Below are 16,634 nucleotides of genomic sequence, written 5' to 3'. Positions count from 1 at the left end.
TTTTCCTATCCTCCTACTCCTTCTTCAAGCTCTCTGTCCATGAGGTGGAGGACAATCCCTCTGGTCATATTCTGGTCATGAAGGGAGCGCCGGAGAGAATCCTGGACAGGTTGGTTAATCAATAATGGATCAATTGTACCGCTCACAACTGGAGGCACATAATTTTGATCTAATTTCAGCTGCCTTTTAGCTTTGCACATATACAGTAATTTAATAATACCAAGAACAATATTAATAATAATTCTACCATGCCAATGTGTACGGTATATTTGTGTTGCATTGAGAGCACTGCCTTAATATTGTAGTATAGATGTAATAAATGAAGTAATACTTTAAGTAATGGCCTGTGCGTGTGCCCAAATAAGCTCAAATGGAACACTAACATGGTTTATTTTGGTCATATTGTCACATAGTCAACCCAGGTCAATGGTGTATTATTTATTTGGATCTCCTTTAGTTGTTACCTTGGCAACAACTAATCTTCATGCAGTCCATATTCAAGAGTACAGTTTTTTTTATATAACACTTACACTATATATACAGTATATCATATAGGTACTGGAATAATATTCACCTACTAAGATTAGAGAATGTGTGCATGCCACTGTCTCAGAATAATGTTCACCTACCTTAAACATAAATATTCAATGTATGATTAATTAAGAACATAAGTTGTAGTGGTTTATGTTAGTAGTGTCAATATGGTATGAAAAGAGCTTAAAAAAATGTTATTCTGATGATGTTTTTTAATCAGCTGGAAGTTGTAGTTGGTTTTTTTTTTTTTTAACAGAATTCTTTTCAGGTAGAGATAATGTAATTATTGGTGGTGGTAATAGTTTCATTTATAAATGGCTGTTTTACAGGTGCAGCACCATCATGATCCATGGCCAGGAGCATCCACTTGATGAAAGCTGGAAAGATGCTTTTCAGAATGCCTACATGGAGCTGGGAGGACTGGGAGAGAGAGTGCTCGGTATGTTTGGTTGCACCAAATAGATAGTGGGGGAGAGACAATTGAAAACAGGTCCTTACTTCTTTCTTTTTTTTTTTTTTTTTAAATCTCCTTGGTAAAGTGAGTAGTTTAGCCAAATGTCCCTATAAAAGTGCACAAAGAAAGAAGAGGCTTTTGGCACTGCAACAGAACTGAAAGCTGAAATGACCATTGTCACATAAAATGTTATAGATATGGTTTTTCAATGGTGTGAATAGTAGTATGTGCTGTTGAATGTATTATGAGCTGGTAATTTAATTCAGGCTGAATGCTGCACAAAACTAAATATCACTTGTACATCTGTCACACATCCCCTTATAAAAAAATTACCTGAAGTTCAGCTTTCAAAATCTTGCAAGTGTTGAGCATCCACACTTTGTAAATGTCATCATTTTGGAAACCAAGAAAAAAAAAGTTACCTAGCATCTTTTAAAAAGTGCCACAAGTAATAATTATGTGTAATCATCATTTTCTTAGAGTAGGTGTCACTTTTTTTCAAACACTGAATGTGAAATAGTGCCATTTTTCGAGTGAAACTCCTGAAATCATTTAAATTATTAAATCTCAGTTATGCCTTGGGTAATGATGATGATGGGTTGCGTGTTTTGTGACAAAAAAGGGTTTCTCCACATTTAGACAGAGCTTGGTTTTTCATCAGCAGCATTTTATTTTGCTTTGCTCTATAGGGATTCACCAGATGCATATTTCAGAGGTTGTGGGTCATAAATTAATAAAAGTAGCTGATTCAATTTGTATTTCAGACCTGGAACCTAAATCTAAAATTAAAAATGATTTGTATGCATACTGTTAGGTAAAGGATCATTGGAGCCAGAGGACAATGTATTTTTTGAAGGTGTCTTTCAGAGCCTTCAGTCCAGTTTCATATTTACATTAATTTGCTCTACCTTGCTGAAAGTAGCAACAGCAAAAATACTCTGGAGCAGTCTTATTGTTTATAGGATGTTTTGGACTTAAATCATCCTTAGGGTCATGAAAAATTGGACTACTTTTTAAAGTGCCAGGGAAGTGTTCATTTTTTTTCAGTAGCTCAGTAGATTTTTTGAGATGTCATTTCAGTCAGTTATGAACAATCACCTCACTGATCCCTCTTCTCTTACAGGCTTTTGCCACTTGAATCTGTCTTCATCCCAGTTCCCTCGAGGATACACCTTCGACTGCGACGACACGAACTTCCCCACCGAGCGCCTCTGCTTCCTGGGTCTCATCTCCATGATTGATCCACCGCGTGCCGCTGTGCCCGACGCAGTGGGTAAATGCCGCTCTGCTGGCATCAAGGTAATTGGTTCCACATATTCACCCTTCATTGTAGTACCTGAAAAGCCTTTTCCTGGGGCTTCATTTATCGAGCTCTTGAGAGAAGGAATTTGCATGACAAATTTCTTTTCAAAACAAAAAATGGAGTCCAAACGACATCCGACCACTTCAAGGGGCACTGATAGCTGATAATCGATATATAAATGAAGTTTTTCTTCAGGAAGCCACTGATAACATATTCAGTGTACACACTCTAAAACAGAGACCATTCTAAGTAACAGAAGCATGGTGAACAGTTTGGATTTTCGTTCAAGGTGTCAACTCTCTCCAAGGTCTGAGCTTGAAAATGAGAATTATCAATTTTTGTGGAAGCAATGAGCAACAGAAATAAATATATATATATATAACAGTTTTGGGATCAGGAATGACTCAATCTTAAGGACAGCGAAAATGTATTTTCTTATGTGAAAAGAAAAAGCAAAGATAAAGATAGAGGATGGACTCATTATATTCCAATATGAATTTTAATAAAACGTTCCATTTAGTAAAATGCAGATTCAGTAGAATTCTTACAATTTTTTATTATATGCTGAGCAAATACACACAGAGCAAATGTTTTGTCTGAAAAGTAATTACCCAGGCCGCAGGAAGGTTAAACAACTTCCAACAGAGATTAAAATGGATAATGAGTGGAATGAGTCATTCTAATTCAGGGAAAGTATTACAAATACGGGAAAGGGATTTTGCACATTTAATTTCAGGTACAGTAGTTATCATGCTTCCTTTGATAATGACTTTTTTTGAAAGACACGCTGTAATTGGCTTAAAGAACCAACTAGAGGCAGAAGTGTGTGAAAGTATAACTATTTCTTAAGTGTAGTAATTGGCTGAGGAGTTTATGCTAAAAAAAGGCTACAAAACTGATGATGTGTTTGATTAAAAGTTAAATCAAGTTTTCCTGAGAGTTTTAGTTGCAATTATATAAGCTCTGTTTTGACTGAAGCATTGTGGTATAACTCTAACAAAGGCCATGTGTTTTTTTTTTCTAACTTGTCAAAGATTTGATGAGATGGAAATAAATTCATGTTTTGGAGTGTGGGCAGAGATGCAGCTCTTTTCATTGACGCTGTTTTTCAAATAGCCTTGCACTATATGCTTGTTTGATGATGAGCAAAATGGTTATGAAAGGCAAAATATTGGCATCATATAGGCTATATTACATATCATTATGCACAAGCAAGACTTCTTAACACCTTATGTTACAGGACCATAATTTCTTTGAAATTTTCTGAGTAATTTGCAGGTATTTAATGGTTAAATTTCAGGACATTTTACAGAGAGGGTGGTGCAATTTGGTAAAAATTATTTTTTTTTAAAAACTGGAAAATGTGTTAATTTGGTTTAGTTAATTAAGTACCAATGTATTTTATTTGAGTTCATACGTAATTGTTAATTTGCAAAAAGTCTTAATAAAATAGACTCTTGACAAACTGACAGGAAATACTTTGTATTCAGACTGTAGTTTTGTGTCAAACGATATATTAGCATATTAGGTTTTTTCAATTTCCTAAAAGTAGCTGCTGCTTTACTGTTATATCTTGACATTTCTTTGAAAGGGTGATTTAATTTTGCAGAATGCAGGAAATGTGCTCATTATAAAGTTTTTAAGAATCAACTTAACATGCTAATATGTAGTTTGACACATGAAAACTTTTTTCTTACAATTTGTACCAAATTGCACCACCTGTAAAATGTCCTAAAAATTAATTGTGGAATATCTTCAAATAACTCAGAAAATTTCCAGGAAATTAGCATGAAATTGTAGAACCTGTAAAATAAAGTGTTACCCAAGATTTTATCAAGCTGAATCAAGCTTTTTAGAAAGATGCTACCATACAGTTGTATATACATTAGCTGTTGCCACTGTGCAGGTTAATTTGAAATAGGATGGCTTCCCACTCATGTTTGAGTTAAACATAGAGATGGCCTCTCTTCCATCACTTATATATAAAATTAAATACTTGAACTAAAGTGGGGTATAAAGTGGTTGACATGATTGTTAGAATTGTATTCTACACAGATATAATTTAACAAGCTATGACAAGCTGTGTGAGCATGCTTTATAGAAATGCTGAATAGTGTCAGAAATGTGATCTGATTGAACACAATTTTGCACATACTGCTGTAAACACCTGTACAAATCTGGTGTGTTTCCTCGTAGCTGAGCCCAGGAGGACACTAGAGCATATGGCTCTCTTGCTTTAATTGCTTTTTTTTTGTTGTTGCAAGGACTAACGTTTCATCTTTGATCCACAGCACCAGTCCAATGGCTCTAGTGTAATCATATGGTGCTCTTTGTTTATTGCACCTCTATTAAGCCTGTGTATGTCCCACTGTAGATTATGGTGGTAGTGGGAATTTCAAGAATGTACCCTATACTTACTTCATTTTTTATAAAAGGTTTAAGAAATGATATAGCAGATATTTTAAAGTTCTTTTTGGTGCTATGTGGATACAGTTATAAACCTGAACAATGGACACATTGTCCTCATATGACTCATATGTCTATATATCAGAATCACGTCTTACTAACTACTACCTAAAAGCCAAAAGACAAAGATCTCACTTTCCCAGTTAAGCTTTATTTCTTTGCTTTTGCCCACAGAAATACAAAAAAAAGGTAAATTCACTACTGTCGCAGTGGTGGACAGATTTTTTATGCTGTGTGATTTTGTAGAAATTGAGAATGAAACCCATTATACAACATGTTCCATTGTCACTTATGTGGTGAAATGAAAGGTGAGGTTTTCAGTAAAACCTCATACTGCCGGTTTCTTTCATTTAGATTATTATAAAAGATTGTGTCGGAAAAGCTCCTTCAGGACATGAAGCAGCTCGCAAGTCACACTAAAACTGAACACTGAAACTAGTATAACTTTGTTGGGGGGGAATTGAAAATAGGCTGCCTGAAACCGGTCATGTGTTATTCTTGACCTGTTGCAGGTGTACTGGGGGGCTGTTGGAAATGCAGGACTTGTTTTCAGTCAAAACGCTGCTATTTTTCCAGTGAGACCACACCAAACTCATTTCTCTTTAAAGTATGAACCTCTAACCCCTAATAGTGCCATTCTTTTCCAGTGTAACTATATACAACACATCTGGATGACTTATAGACCCTAGAGGCCCATACTGTACTATAGCTCAAGCATGCTGTGACACATGACATACAGATGAGATACACTGGGGTGTAAAGTCATAATATTCTGTGATTTATGTGACCTTCTGTATGCGGTCAGGTGATCATGGTAACCGGGGACCACCCAATCACGGCCAAGGCCATCGCTAAAGGTGTGGGCATCATCTCTGAGGGCAATGAGACGGTTGAGGACATCGCTGAGAGACTGAACATCCCTCTGAGCCAAGTTAACCCCAGGTGTGTGTGTGTGTGTGAGTGTGTCAGGGGAGGTTTAGACTGTGTGCTCAAGCGTCCAAGAGAAACTTTCTGTGTGACTGTGCGTGTGTGTGTATGAGTATGTGGGCAGTGATGTGTGTGTGTTAACTGGAGAGGGAGAGCATTTAAAGTGCACAAGGCAGCGTGTTTGTGAGACAGCGAGAGACAAACTTAAGGTGAAAGCAAGAAAATGTCATTGTGCTCCTTTGCATAATTGTCCCCAATATCACCGAGTCCTTACTGTGTGTGTGTGTGTGTGTGTTTTCCAGGGACGCCAAGGCTTGCGTGGTGCACGGCTCGGACCTAAAGGACATGAGCGCGGAGTACCTGGACGACCTGCTGAGGAACCACACTGAGATAGTGTTCGCTCGTACCTCACCTCAACAGAAGCTCATCATAGTAGAGGGCTGCCAGAGACAGGTCAATGGACAGGAGCATGTGTGCATGAGAGTGTGTGAATGTGTGTGTTTGGGCCTTTTCAAGAGCATACAGCTGAATGGAGATGTGTGTGTGTGTGTTTGTGATTAAGTCTGGATGAATGCTTGAATGTGTCTAAGTGTGGAGGTATGTTTGAATACAGGTTGTCTGCGCGTGTGTGTCCCTGCCATTTAAAGCTGAATGCAGTTTTTCTTGTGCGTGTTTGTGCTATTTGTTAAAGCAGGTGGTTGAATGGATGAATGCAGGGCTTTGTGTATGTTTGTGTGCGTGTTTACGCATACTATGGAGGCCCATTTGAGAGTACATGGTTGAATACAAGTCCATATCCGTAAAGTGTATGACTAACTATGTCTTATATGTAATTTTAATATATTAAACTCTGTATATATTTGCCTTAATATGTGTTCTCAGCTTTTATGTGAAATGTCAAAAATAGATGTGTGTTTGCATCTGCATACACCCCCATATATTGAGGTCATGCTACAATTCACCCTGACTCACTCACTCGCACTCTGTGTGACTGAATGATTGCAACTCAATTTCATTTTTCATTTAATCTCCCCAGAGCTGCTTTGAAAAGACATTATTAAGACAGAAGGGGAGGCGGGGGAGAGGGGGAAGTGGAGAGAGAATAGCTTAAATCATGGTACTTATCTTTCTTTTCTTGACACTTTTTGTTCGTTGGTCCTTGTGGGTGCAGGGGGCCATCGTGGCTGTGACAGGCGACGGCGTGAACGACTCTCCTGCCCTGAAGAAAGCCGACATCGGGGTTGCCATGGGGATCGCCGGCTCTGATGTGTCCAAGCAGGCGGCTGACATGATCCTGCTGGACGACAACTTCGCCTCCATCGTCACAGGAGTGGAGGAGGGTGAGTGTGGGGGGCGGGCGGGGGGGGTTGATGACAGAGAGAAAGGAAGACAGGGTGACAGAATGGGGGACGAGATGAAGTAAATAAAGGTAGAAAAGAAGAAAGAAAAAAAAGTGAGCCAGATAGACGGAAGGATAAGGGGACTAAAAAACATGTCATGTAGCACCAGAGACTTACAATACTGATAAACTCAAATACCACAGGATATTGATAATGTGATTATATTATTGGGTCTGACTGTCAGTGATTTCATACAGTTGGACTTGGACGAGTACGATCTTGTTCATAAACATGAGAACTTAAAGATTTGACTTGTTAAATTTAAATCACTTGAGACTTGACTCTCTCAATAGTTGACGTTTTTAACTGGTAAAATCCTTGATCAATAAAAAAAAATTACTAAATAGCAACAAGCAGGCCTCACATGGGCACAGAGCTTTCATATTTAGTCGTTAGGCCTATACATTTTTAACAGCCGTTAACAGCTTTTAAAGGAAAATGCTCAGACACCTGAAAGACCTGAATCTTGACCTGCAATTAGCTTATGATGGATTGTGAATTGATATGGATTTGTCCTCAGAGAAATGCCCTGATGGACCTGAGATTTGACTTTAGATTCGCCACAAGAGACTGGTATTTAATCTAAAGTAAGGCCGGCTGATATGATCTGAGAAAAAAAACATGACTAATGTGGATAATGCTGGCGGAGTCTGTCATTTTTTACTTCAATAAGTCTGGAAAAGTCATTTCGACCTTGAGACAGTAACACCAGGAAAAGAGAGTATTCAAACTCTACCACAGTATTATGATAACCAACATCCCACCCGATAACGTCTCATATGTCACACTAATAGTATATCAATACATTCATATCTCCCAGCTCTACTTAGAACCCTTGCTTCTGATCACTGCAGGTCGTCTGATCTTTGACAACTTGAAGAAGTCCATCGCGTACACACTGACCAGCAACATCCCTGAGATCTCGCCCTTCCTCTTCTTCATCATCGCTAACGTTCCTCTCCCACTGGGAACGGTCACCATCCTCTGTATTGATTTGGGCACTGACATGGTGAGCACTGGGGACAACAAACCCTCAATTCCCTTTATTTAGTACCTCAAACCCTTTGTAGACATGCTAACGATTTTGTTGAACACATAAAAGCAATTTTCACCCTCTGTTTTTTTTTTAATCAAATTCCATTCAAGACAAGAGGTCATGTAAACAAAATACAATGTTTAACATTTATCTTTATGTCTTCAGTTATATTCCAGAGCCCTCTCAGTGCTCAAAGCTAATTATTAGCAAATTTTAGTGATTCATCTCCAAGGCTCCTGCTCAAGATGCTAATTGTTAGCATGTTTCATAGCTCCAAGCAAGCTAAAGGTGACTATAAGGAAACTCGTATTAATACTGGTTTCAAATATGAATGCCTGAAGGTAAAAAGAACAAAATGTTTGGTTTAATTTGTTCTTTCTGTCGGTGAGTGAAATTCAATTTTGGCTCACTGCCGACGACCATTTGTTCAAGCAGAACAAAGGCCGGGTGACGCTCACATACAGATTTACATTTCACAGCTCTGCCATTTCCAGATGCCAGTCTCTCCATTGTATTTCTAGCAGCAACAAAAAGAGTTGCTGGCACGCTGCTTGCCTGAGGGGCGTAATCCATCATCACAAAAGAAAGGAAGCAAAGGATTAATTTATTCAAAAGAACTTGTTCACTTGTGTTCATTACTTTAACTTTAATTTTTCCTGCTGTCAGCCACCAGACATTAGCGTGCGACTGAAACTGGTTCTTATACATCCTGATGAGCCAGAAGCAAAACTTTTATGAGGTACATGTATTATAATGGCCTCATATTCGACTGCCGAGAAGTATTTTAAGTCTCCACAGGTAAATCATAAAGGTGGGCAGCCTGCTCATATTGCTTATAAAGCAGTTCCACTTATTTCACTCAAGTGACATCAAAGATGAACGTCTTTGGTTTTATAGCGGCAGGACAGATTTGTCATGCTGACAAATATTTACTTAACTGTCTCAGATCACAGGGATAGTGCATTCTTTATTGGCTGGATTTTTCTTTAAAGACGTGATGATTGAAGTTTAAAAGCACCTAATTTGTGCAACTGTTTTGCATATAAAAACCCTTCCCTTCAAAGTAACATGTCTGCATGTATTTAATAACTGCTGGTGGAGTGAACAGCTGGATGTCTGCTTTGAAGAGTAGGACCGTAAAATGAAAATATTTAAATATTCAATAAAGTACCTGAAAAAGTGTTTATAGTACATTACACAAGTAAAACTGCAAATTTCCTCATGTCTGCTGGTGAAGTTGTTAACAGCTTGTTAACAGCTCAGTTCAACTACAGGCTACAGGCTTGAGGGCTCTGCTGAGATTTAGCAGTGACAAGCAGCACTTGGAGTCTGCTATGATTATTTTTAGCAAGAACTGCCATCGCAAAAGATGTTTATCAAAGCGAGATGTGGCACACTTAAGAATGCTTTAAGACCGAAATTTGGATATTGCACACAGACGCACACGTGCTCACGTATCACACGTCCTTTTACCTCTCCTTGTCTTTCTCAGCGGCTGTGGGTCAGGTGAGTGCCACATCAAAACAAACTGGATTTGTAGACCACAGAGCATGTGTTCAGTTTCACACAGTGCCAAGTCCCCATCTCAAATCCCACCTAAGTCACAGAGATTTGGTGCCTTAAGTCACACATATTGCTCTGCTGCTTACCTGGTAAAACCAGCCAATATGAGGTCTTTATTACAGGAACCTTTCTTCCCCTTCTGTCTTATGAGTGTCTTAAAATTCACTATCAGTCTCTCTCATTTTGTCTCTATTCCCCACCTCTTTCTCCATAATTATCACCACTTCTTTTATTCTCCTCTCCTTGCCCTTTTTCTGTCTTTTCTCCCTCAATCCGGTGATTGAACGCTTAATTATATCAATAGTAATATGTCTATTCTACCCTGTGACGGGCACTGTCAACACGCCTTTGTACCGATGCCACAAAGACAAATTCCTTCTCATTTGTTGTACAGAGTGCATAAAGCAAGCTGATTCCTCTCTATCCTCCCGTTCCCTCCAGGTTCCAGCTATCTCCTTGGCTTATGAGACAGCAGAGAGTGACATCATGAAACGCCAACCCAGGAACCCCAGAACAGACAAGCTGGTCAATGAACGCCTCATCAGCATGGCCTACGGACAGATAGGTTTGTCCTCATAATGTCTCTTAGCTCTTAAACCTGAATCACTGTGACAGGCCTCTTGTAGCGAAGTTATGGTGGTAATAAACATCACAGACATAAAAACTTTAAATATTGAGGGTTATCAGAAACTCTGGCATTTCTTACTGCGAATGTTCCTTTTTAAACATTTAGGCACGCACAGTTTAAGAAAATAGATAATAGCAGAGAGTACCACAATTTTCTTCTAATTGTTGTGACATTTACAGCAAATTGAGAGTAGGGAGTGCAACTATTTTTTACTTAATCTTGGTCATGTTTCACTGGTTGGAGCCTCACTTGAATGCATGCTTTTTATCTCTGGTTTTATATGGTTTGGGAATAGTGGAAATTCAAAGGCTGGCCCAATTTCATAGGCTGTTAAATAGGTCAAAACATGACAGGGCTTCATTGGATGACATACAATTTCAAGACGAACAAGCTCAAAACAGCCAGTAACTCAGATCAACTCCCAACATTTTTCCAAGATGAACACTACGGGGGCAAAACTTTTGCGGGTCACATCAAATCACATTTATAAACCAATGTTCTGACATTATAACTTAAAGTCCTGAAGCATCTACAGTGAACATTTGATTGATGATCTGATCTAGTGTGACACACAATGAGCGCAGTAGTAGAGAAAGCTTCAAATTTATGACTCACCAGCAGTACAAGCAACCACCTGTGAGGAATAGTAAAAATGCCAAAGCAACCGCCTCCATAAAACCGATGCAGACAGTATTCTCATCACTGAGGAAAAAGCGGCGTTAAAGTGTATCAACATAAACAATGATCTGGTGCAGGGTTTCAATTTAACAACATCATGAATGTGAAGATTAATAATAAGCACCGTCTTGATTCTTGATCAGTACTCAGGGAGGCTTGGTATATGTGAAGATTTTAAGATCTAAAATAAGATGTCCATCACGGTGAAAACGTTACGCCCACGCTGACAAAACGAATTTGCCAACATGAAATTTATAACTCACTATCGGCTATCATTCCAGTCCTCAGCTGTCTGGAGCCGTTTACTTACAAAACAGCAACATTGTTGAGGGCAGAGGAAAGAATATATAATCACCTGTCCTGTTCTTACAAAATATTAAGTGATAAACACCAGGTGTATGAAGGCTCCATGTCCACAGCTATTATAGACTCCCGGGATACAAGTCAATTTAATTGGTGTAATTCTTGTGAATTAATTATACAAACATATTGGAGCAGTGGTATTATTAGTGTGGCTGTTTGTCAAAATAGTTCTTATTCTTGGTAATTCACACTAAGGTCTGAAAATTAATTTGATAATGGTTTAAAGCAGCACTGAGATTAGTGTCCTGAAAACACAACATAAATAAAATGGGTAACACTTGAATAATTTCTTAGGAGGTTTCCTGGAAAGGACGATGTACTTTGCTACTAATTGTGCAGAAAATAGAGATCATGTTAAATCAGCTAACTTTAAATCAATTGATTACGGTTCATTGCTAGTGTAGCAAGTCTTTTAGTCGGTACACAGCGGGTCAGTTGAGCATGCAAAAATACAACATTTTACTACAGACAAGCAATTCATCATATAATAGAAGAGAGTTTTAAATAATAAATTAATAACAAATTAATATTTACTTGGGTTTAAATAGAGCAGTTCTCTTGGAAACCAACAATAGCTTATAAACTCACCATACCTTACAAAAGTCTGACTAAAATAACTTCAATGATACAACTTTGCCTGTTTTCTCTGTAATTAGTATAACATAGTTCTTCCCAGGAAATGTCCTAGAGAATTATCAGGCAATTGCAGACTTAAATGAAGCATCTACATAAAATGCAATAAGTATAAATAACATTAATATAACACTAAAAAGAATATATAATATTTTGGCATGAATCGCTTATGCACATTTTTCTTACCAGGTATGATCCAGGCCCTGGCCGGTTTTTTCACCTACTTTGTGATTTTGGCTGAGAACGGCTTCCTCCCCACATACCTGATAGGCATCCGCATCAAATGGGATGACCGCGAGGTCAATGACCTGGAAGACAGCTATGGGCAGCAGTGGGTAAGGCGCACGGACAGATACACACCAACGCACCCTTTGAATATCCCCATACGCATGAGGGAATAAATACAATGTGTGTTTCAACCTGTCAGACCTACGAGCAGAGGAAGATCATTGAATTCACCTGCCACACCGCCTTCTTCGCCAGCATCGTGGTCGTCCAGTGGGCCGATCTTATCATCTGCAAGACCAGGAGGAACTCCCTCTTCCAGCAGGGCATGAAGTAAGTGAGAAAAACATGAGATGGAAAGAAAAAGTCGAGAAAGGAACAAATGTAAAGGTCATGGAAGGAAGTTCAAGTTGCAGCTTAGCTTTTGCGATGATCCATCTTTGAGTCAGTTATTTGTGGTTATAACTTTTGTGATGATTTCCTATAATGAGCACTTTTCACTAGTTTGAACATTAATTCCATGAACCTCTGCCCTTCTCTGATGTGCTCTTATTTTCTGCCCAACAGGAACAGAATCCTGATCTTCGGCCTGTTTGTTGAGACTGCTCTGGCTGCCTTCCTCTCCTACTGCCCTGGAATGGAAGTTGCCCTGCGCATGTACCCTATGAAGTACGCTCTGCATATGCATATCTCCACCGAACCGAAAAATAACCTCTTAAAGACCTAATAGGCTGGCATTAGCCTGTCACTCTCGACTTTAAATGAAGTCAGCGATCGTCTTAAACACCACGTTCTTATCCCTCATATTCAGAAATGTCTGCAATGAATTTAACAATTTGCACTCTTCCAATGACTCACTGCTACTCTGTCCATCAACGCCCCTGTTATACGGGGTTTATTTTTTTTTCTCTTCTCAGGATCTTGTGGTGGTTCTGCGCTTTCCCATACAGTCTTCTCATCTTCATTTATGATGAGATTCGTAAATTCATTCTGAGGAGGAGCCCTGGAGGTAAGCGGTTATTAGGAGAAACCAAGATTAAAAGGTCTAAACCTCTTTGTCTTGTTAATAAGCTTGGAGAAAAAAAAAAAAAGGCAAGTGATAGTAAAGTGGTTTAACTCCTATCTCAACAACCACACGTGCCACTTTCCACCAAGACCTTCTTTGCTGTGACTCCCGTCCGCTGTGCCTCTCTGTCTTCCTGCTGTCCTTGTAAAAAAAACATCCTAAAACAGGAGCTTGTCCACTCCTTTAGGGAAACACTGATTGAGAAACTCGGCAAAGCTCTGCTTCGCTGATCTGACCCGAAGGATTCAAGCAAGCACATGCGGGAGAAGTTCATTGTCAGTCCAAACGAGCACAAACAATTATATAAAAACAGCTCTGAACTGAGATTGGAAAGAAAAGTGCAGATACTAATTTCACAAAACAATGTTGCTAGCAATTATGGATGATTATTGACGACAAAGGATGTAAGCTTTAATTTTCGGTGTTATGTTGAAGCGTTGGTTTCAAAACAGAGGCTTTCAACGTTGGTGCCAGCTGTCACATTTAAACCTCTTCCATTTTTGTTTGTGTGATAGAAATTTCGCAATGTGCATATTTTTTTGTAAGGTGGTCTTTGGCATTTTACATAGATTTTAAATAAGGAAAGTTATTATTAAACCTATATTTAACCATGAGAGAGACTTTAGGCTGAACTCTTAGCAATGCAGCTGGAAACTAGCATGGACCCAGCAGAAGACAAGCCACTCAATGCTAAACAGTTCTCCAGTTTACAGAGCTACAGCCTCCGCAACACTTGACTGATTACTGTTTGTCTTCCAGGTTTGATTTCTGACAAAATAGAATGTAAATGCAAAGCTGTCTGGCAGTTTGCTTGGGAATTTCATTTGATAAATGGAGCATAAAATCACAGCTAATAAACAAGAAAACATCCAGTGATGGAAATCACACATCCAGATCACCACTGAAATCTATTTCAGTCTGATTCTTGGGCTGCATGTGCACCATATTTCAACCAAAACCTCCTGTGAAATGACTGACATGTAGGCAGCAATGTTTATGTATTAAGCCTATTAGTGAATACTTGTAACGCTCGCACCAGGAAACAGATTATACCCGTCCAACACCAACAGAACCGAGTAGCAAATGTTGAGAAAGGAAATTACAGCAGGCTGATGAAGAGTCATGACATATGTGCCAAAGATCACACACATGATACAGACACACAACAATGGCTCAAAATCTGTTCATTGCCACAGGGTTTCAGTTGATGAGGGGCAAGACACGGGCAGACAAATACAATTTATCGTGACAGTTAATCATTTCTGTTAATCTGCGCGTCATGGGCTGCTGATCGGAGTCGTAGAGTTATAAGGGGATTCATTTGGAAATGTACAGAGACAAAGGCGGCGAGATGAATACAAATAGAGTGATACAAAAGGATATTATGAAAACTGCTCGACTGTCATTTTGGTCTCTGACACTTTCTCTCTTTTCTCCCCCCCGTGTCTGTCTCTCTTTTCCAGGTTGGGTGGAGCTGGAGACGTATTATTAACATTCAGAAAATGTCAGTTTGAATTGTGTGTCTGAGAGTGTATGTGTGTGTGTGTGTGTGGATGTGGGTGTATGTACGCATGTGTGTTTGTGCTTGCCTGTGAGGGTGTGTGTGTGTGTGTGTGTGTGTGTATGTGTGTGTCTGTCAGTTGTAACATTGCATGGATCAGTTCACAAATCTGATTGTCATAAAAATACTGCTGAAAATAGGCTTTTGATTGTGCTTTGAGATTTTTTTTTTTTGTTTTCCCAGAAAACATTTCCAGCAGAACAATGGTAATGTACGCCTCCGTGCCTTAGATAAGCTGTTATTAAAGTGATGTATCATGGCCTGTTTTGGCTATAGAGGAATACCAAATGTTGTTCACCATATGAAATGTACCAAATAAAATATATTCCAAAATATCCTCAGTCATTGTTTCAATTACTGATTTATATGGCTATTACAGTGGCTACTAGACAGCGTTCATGAATAAAATGATGTTATCTTGATTTGTTTTTTGTGTTTAACATTATTACTGATTTCATTGACTTTAACTTTTATCTTGAGTTCTTCCTTAAAACGTGGTATCGATTGTTTGTTCTTAGGATTTAATTTTCTAAGTCCAGTGCTTATCTTGAAATATTTCTTCATGGACTTTTTTCATTCTATCCCTGACAAAATCTGATATGTTGTGTTTTATAACATATCCGTGTTGTCAATAAACTTAAACCTATATTGTGGTTTTAAGGCTCCTTATTGATCTTGAGTTTGTCAAAAGTTAAACCTAAAACTGTGAGAGGATATTGAACAACTTGAACGTGAAAAACTTTAGTGTGCCACATGTACCTAACAATTTACTACTATTTACCCTTATTGAGATTAAAGGGTTCAAGTATTTTTGGCCTACATGTTGTGTTTACGGCCACAGAGAAGGAATAAATCCCCTATCATGTAGGATGTCGTCTCTCTGCCGTTGGTTTACAAACACTATCAGCGGGTGTGTGTGAAAGGCAGGAACTGAGGCTACAGTTAGCCGGTGTTCTAACCTTTATACTTGGCGCAGCAGCTGATATATGAAAATAGACCTCTGAGTCTGGCCTATTACATCATGGTTAAGGAGAGACCAGAGCATTCAGCTGAACTGATCTTTCAAATCCAAGCAGACACTAATAAGATAAGTTTAAGCAGTGAAAGCTGTTCACACCATATTATTGTTAAAATCACCTATATTAATATTATACGCCAACATCAGCCTTGTAATTTTGTGTGCAGTGTAAAAATGGCAAAGTAGATCTGATTTTATAAGTCTAAAAATCTGTAAAAATGCTACACAGGCTCACACGGGTCACACTTAGAGAAAGATCAATCGTCCATGCTCATATATTTGCTGATATTAGCTTATGACAAATATATCAGTATTGGTGTAAAGTATATGTCAGCCAATAAGTAACAAGAAATTGTAATTTTTTTATTCACCAGAGATCCATGTTCATTTTTTTTTTTTTGCTGTTCCTGCTCATTATTGCCCAAATACCCATTTCTCAAATTTAAGGCATACTTATTAAAATATTTGTTATGTGTTAAAGTGAAAAATGAATATCGGCCAATATTAATCATCAGATTTTTAAACTCTTAAATATCAAAACGCTATTAGTATCAGCCTAAAAAAAATCCAGTGTGAGTCAGGATCTGCCTACGCTGATATTTTCCTGACCTCACCATCCATTATGTATGTCCTCATGTCTTCTGTTCACTGGACACTTGTTACATTACTGTCACCATATGAGAGAAAAAAATTATGAAAAGGTAGCAAAGCATTTTCCTCCCAAGATCCCCACCTCTCAAACCAGCTAGTTTTCAGGAAGCTATTTCTTCAGAGAGGCA

General features: G+C 38.5%; 1 protein-coding gene across 2 annotated transcripts in view; it reads left to right on the top strand.

Moving 5' to 3' along the window:
• atp1a2a (ATPase Na+/K+ transporting subunit alpha 2a) overlaps positions 1-15,172 on the top strand; it is a 39,001-nt gene extending 23,829 nt beyond the window's left edge. Inside the window, exons 12-25 of one of the 2 annotated variants that reach the window (XM_067606580.1) lie at positions 30-109; positions 864-973; positions 2,112-2,287; positions 5,563-5,699; positions 5,987-6,137; positions 6,856-7,024; positions 7,939-8,093; positions 10,125-10,248; positions 12,175-12,320; positions 12,413-12,543; positions 12,778-12,879; positions 13,128-13,219; positions 14,740-14,780; positions 15,021-15,172. In XM_067606580.1, the coding sequence (XP_067462681.1) occupies positions 30-109; positions 864-973; positions 2,112-2,287; positions 5,563-5,699; positions 5,987-6,137; positions 6,856-7,024; positions 7,939-8,093; positions 10,125-10,248; positions 12,175-12,320; positions 12,413-12,543; positions 12,778-12,879; positions 13,128-13,219; positions 14,740-14,768 (1,602 nt within the window). In that variant the 3' untranslated portion in view covers positions 14,769-14,780; positions 15,021-15,172. Of the gene's footprint in view, positions 1-29; positions 110-863; positions 974-2,111; positions 2,288-5,562; positions 5,700-5,986; positions 6,138-6,855; positions 7,025-7,938; positions 8,094-10,124; positions 10,249-12,174; positions 12,321-12,412; positions 12,544-12,777; positions 12,880-13,127; positions 13,220-14,739 lie in introns of both variants that reach the window. The other variant, XM_067606579.1, reaches the window with a different exon arrangement.
• Positions 15,173-16,634: the final 1,462 nt, after the last annotated feature.

Source organism: Thunnus thynnus, chromosome 12 (genome assembly GCF_963924715.1).
Source record: "Thunnus thynnus chromosome 12, fThuThy2.1, whole genome shotgun sequence".
NCBI lineage: Eukaryota > Metazoa > Chordata > Actinopteri > Scombriformes > Scombridae > Thunnus > Thunnus thynnus.
Note: the sequence above shows the minus strand (reverse complement) of the source record. Positions and strands in the feature narration are given on the sequence as shown.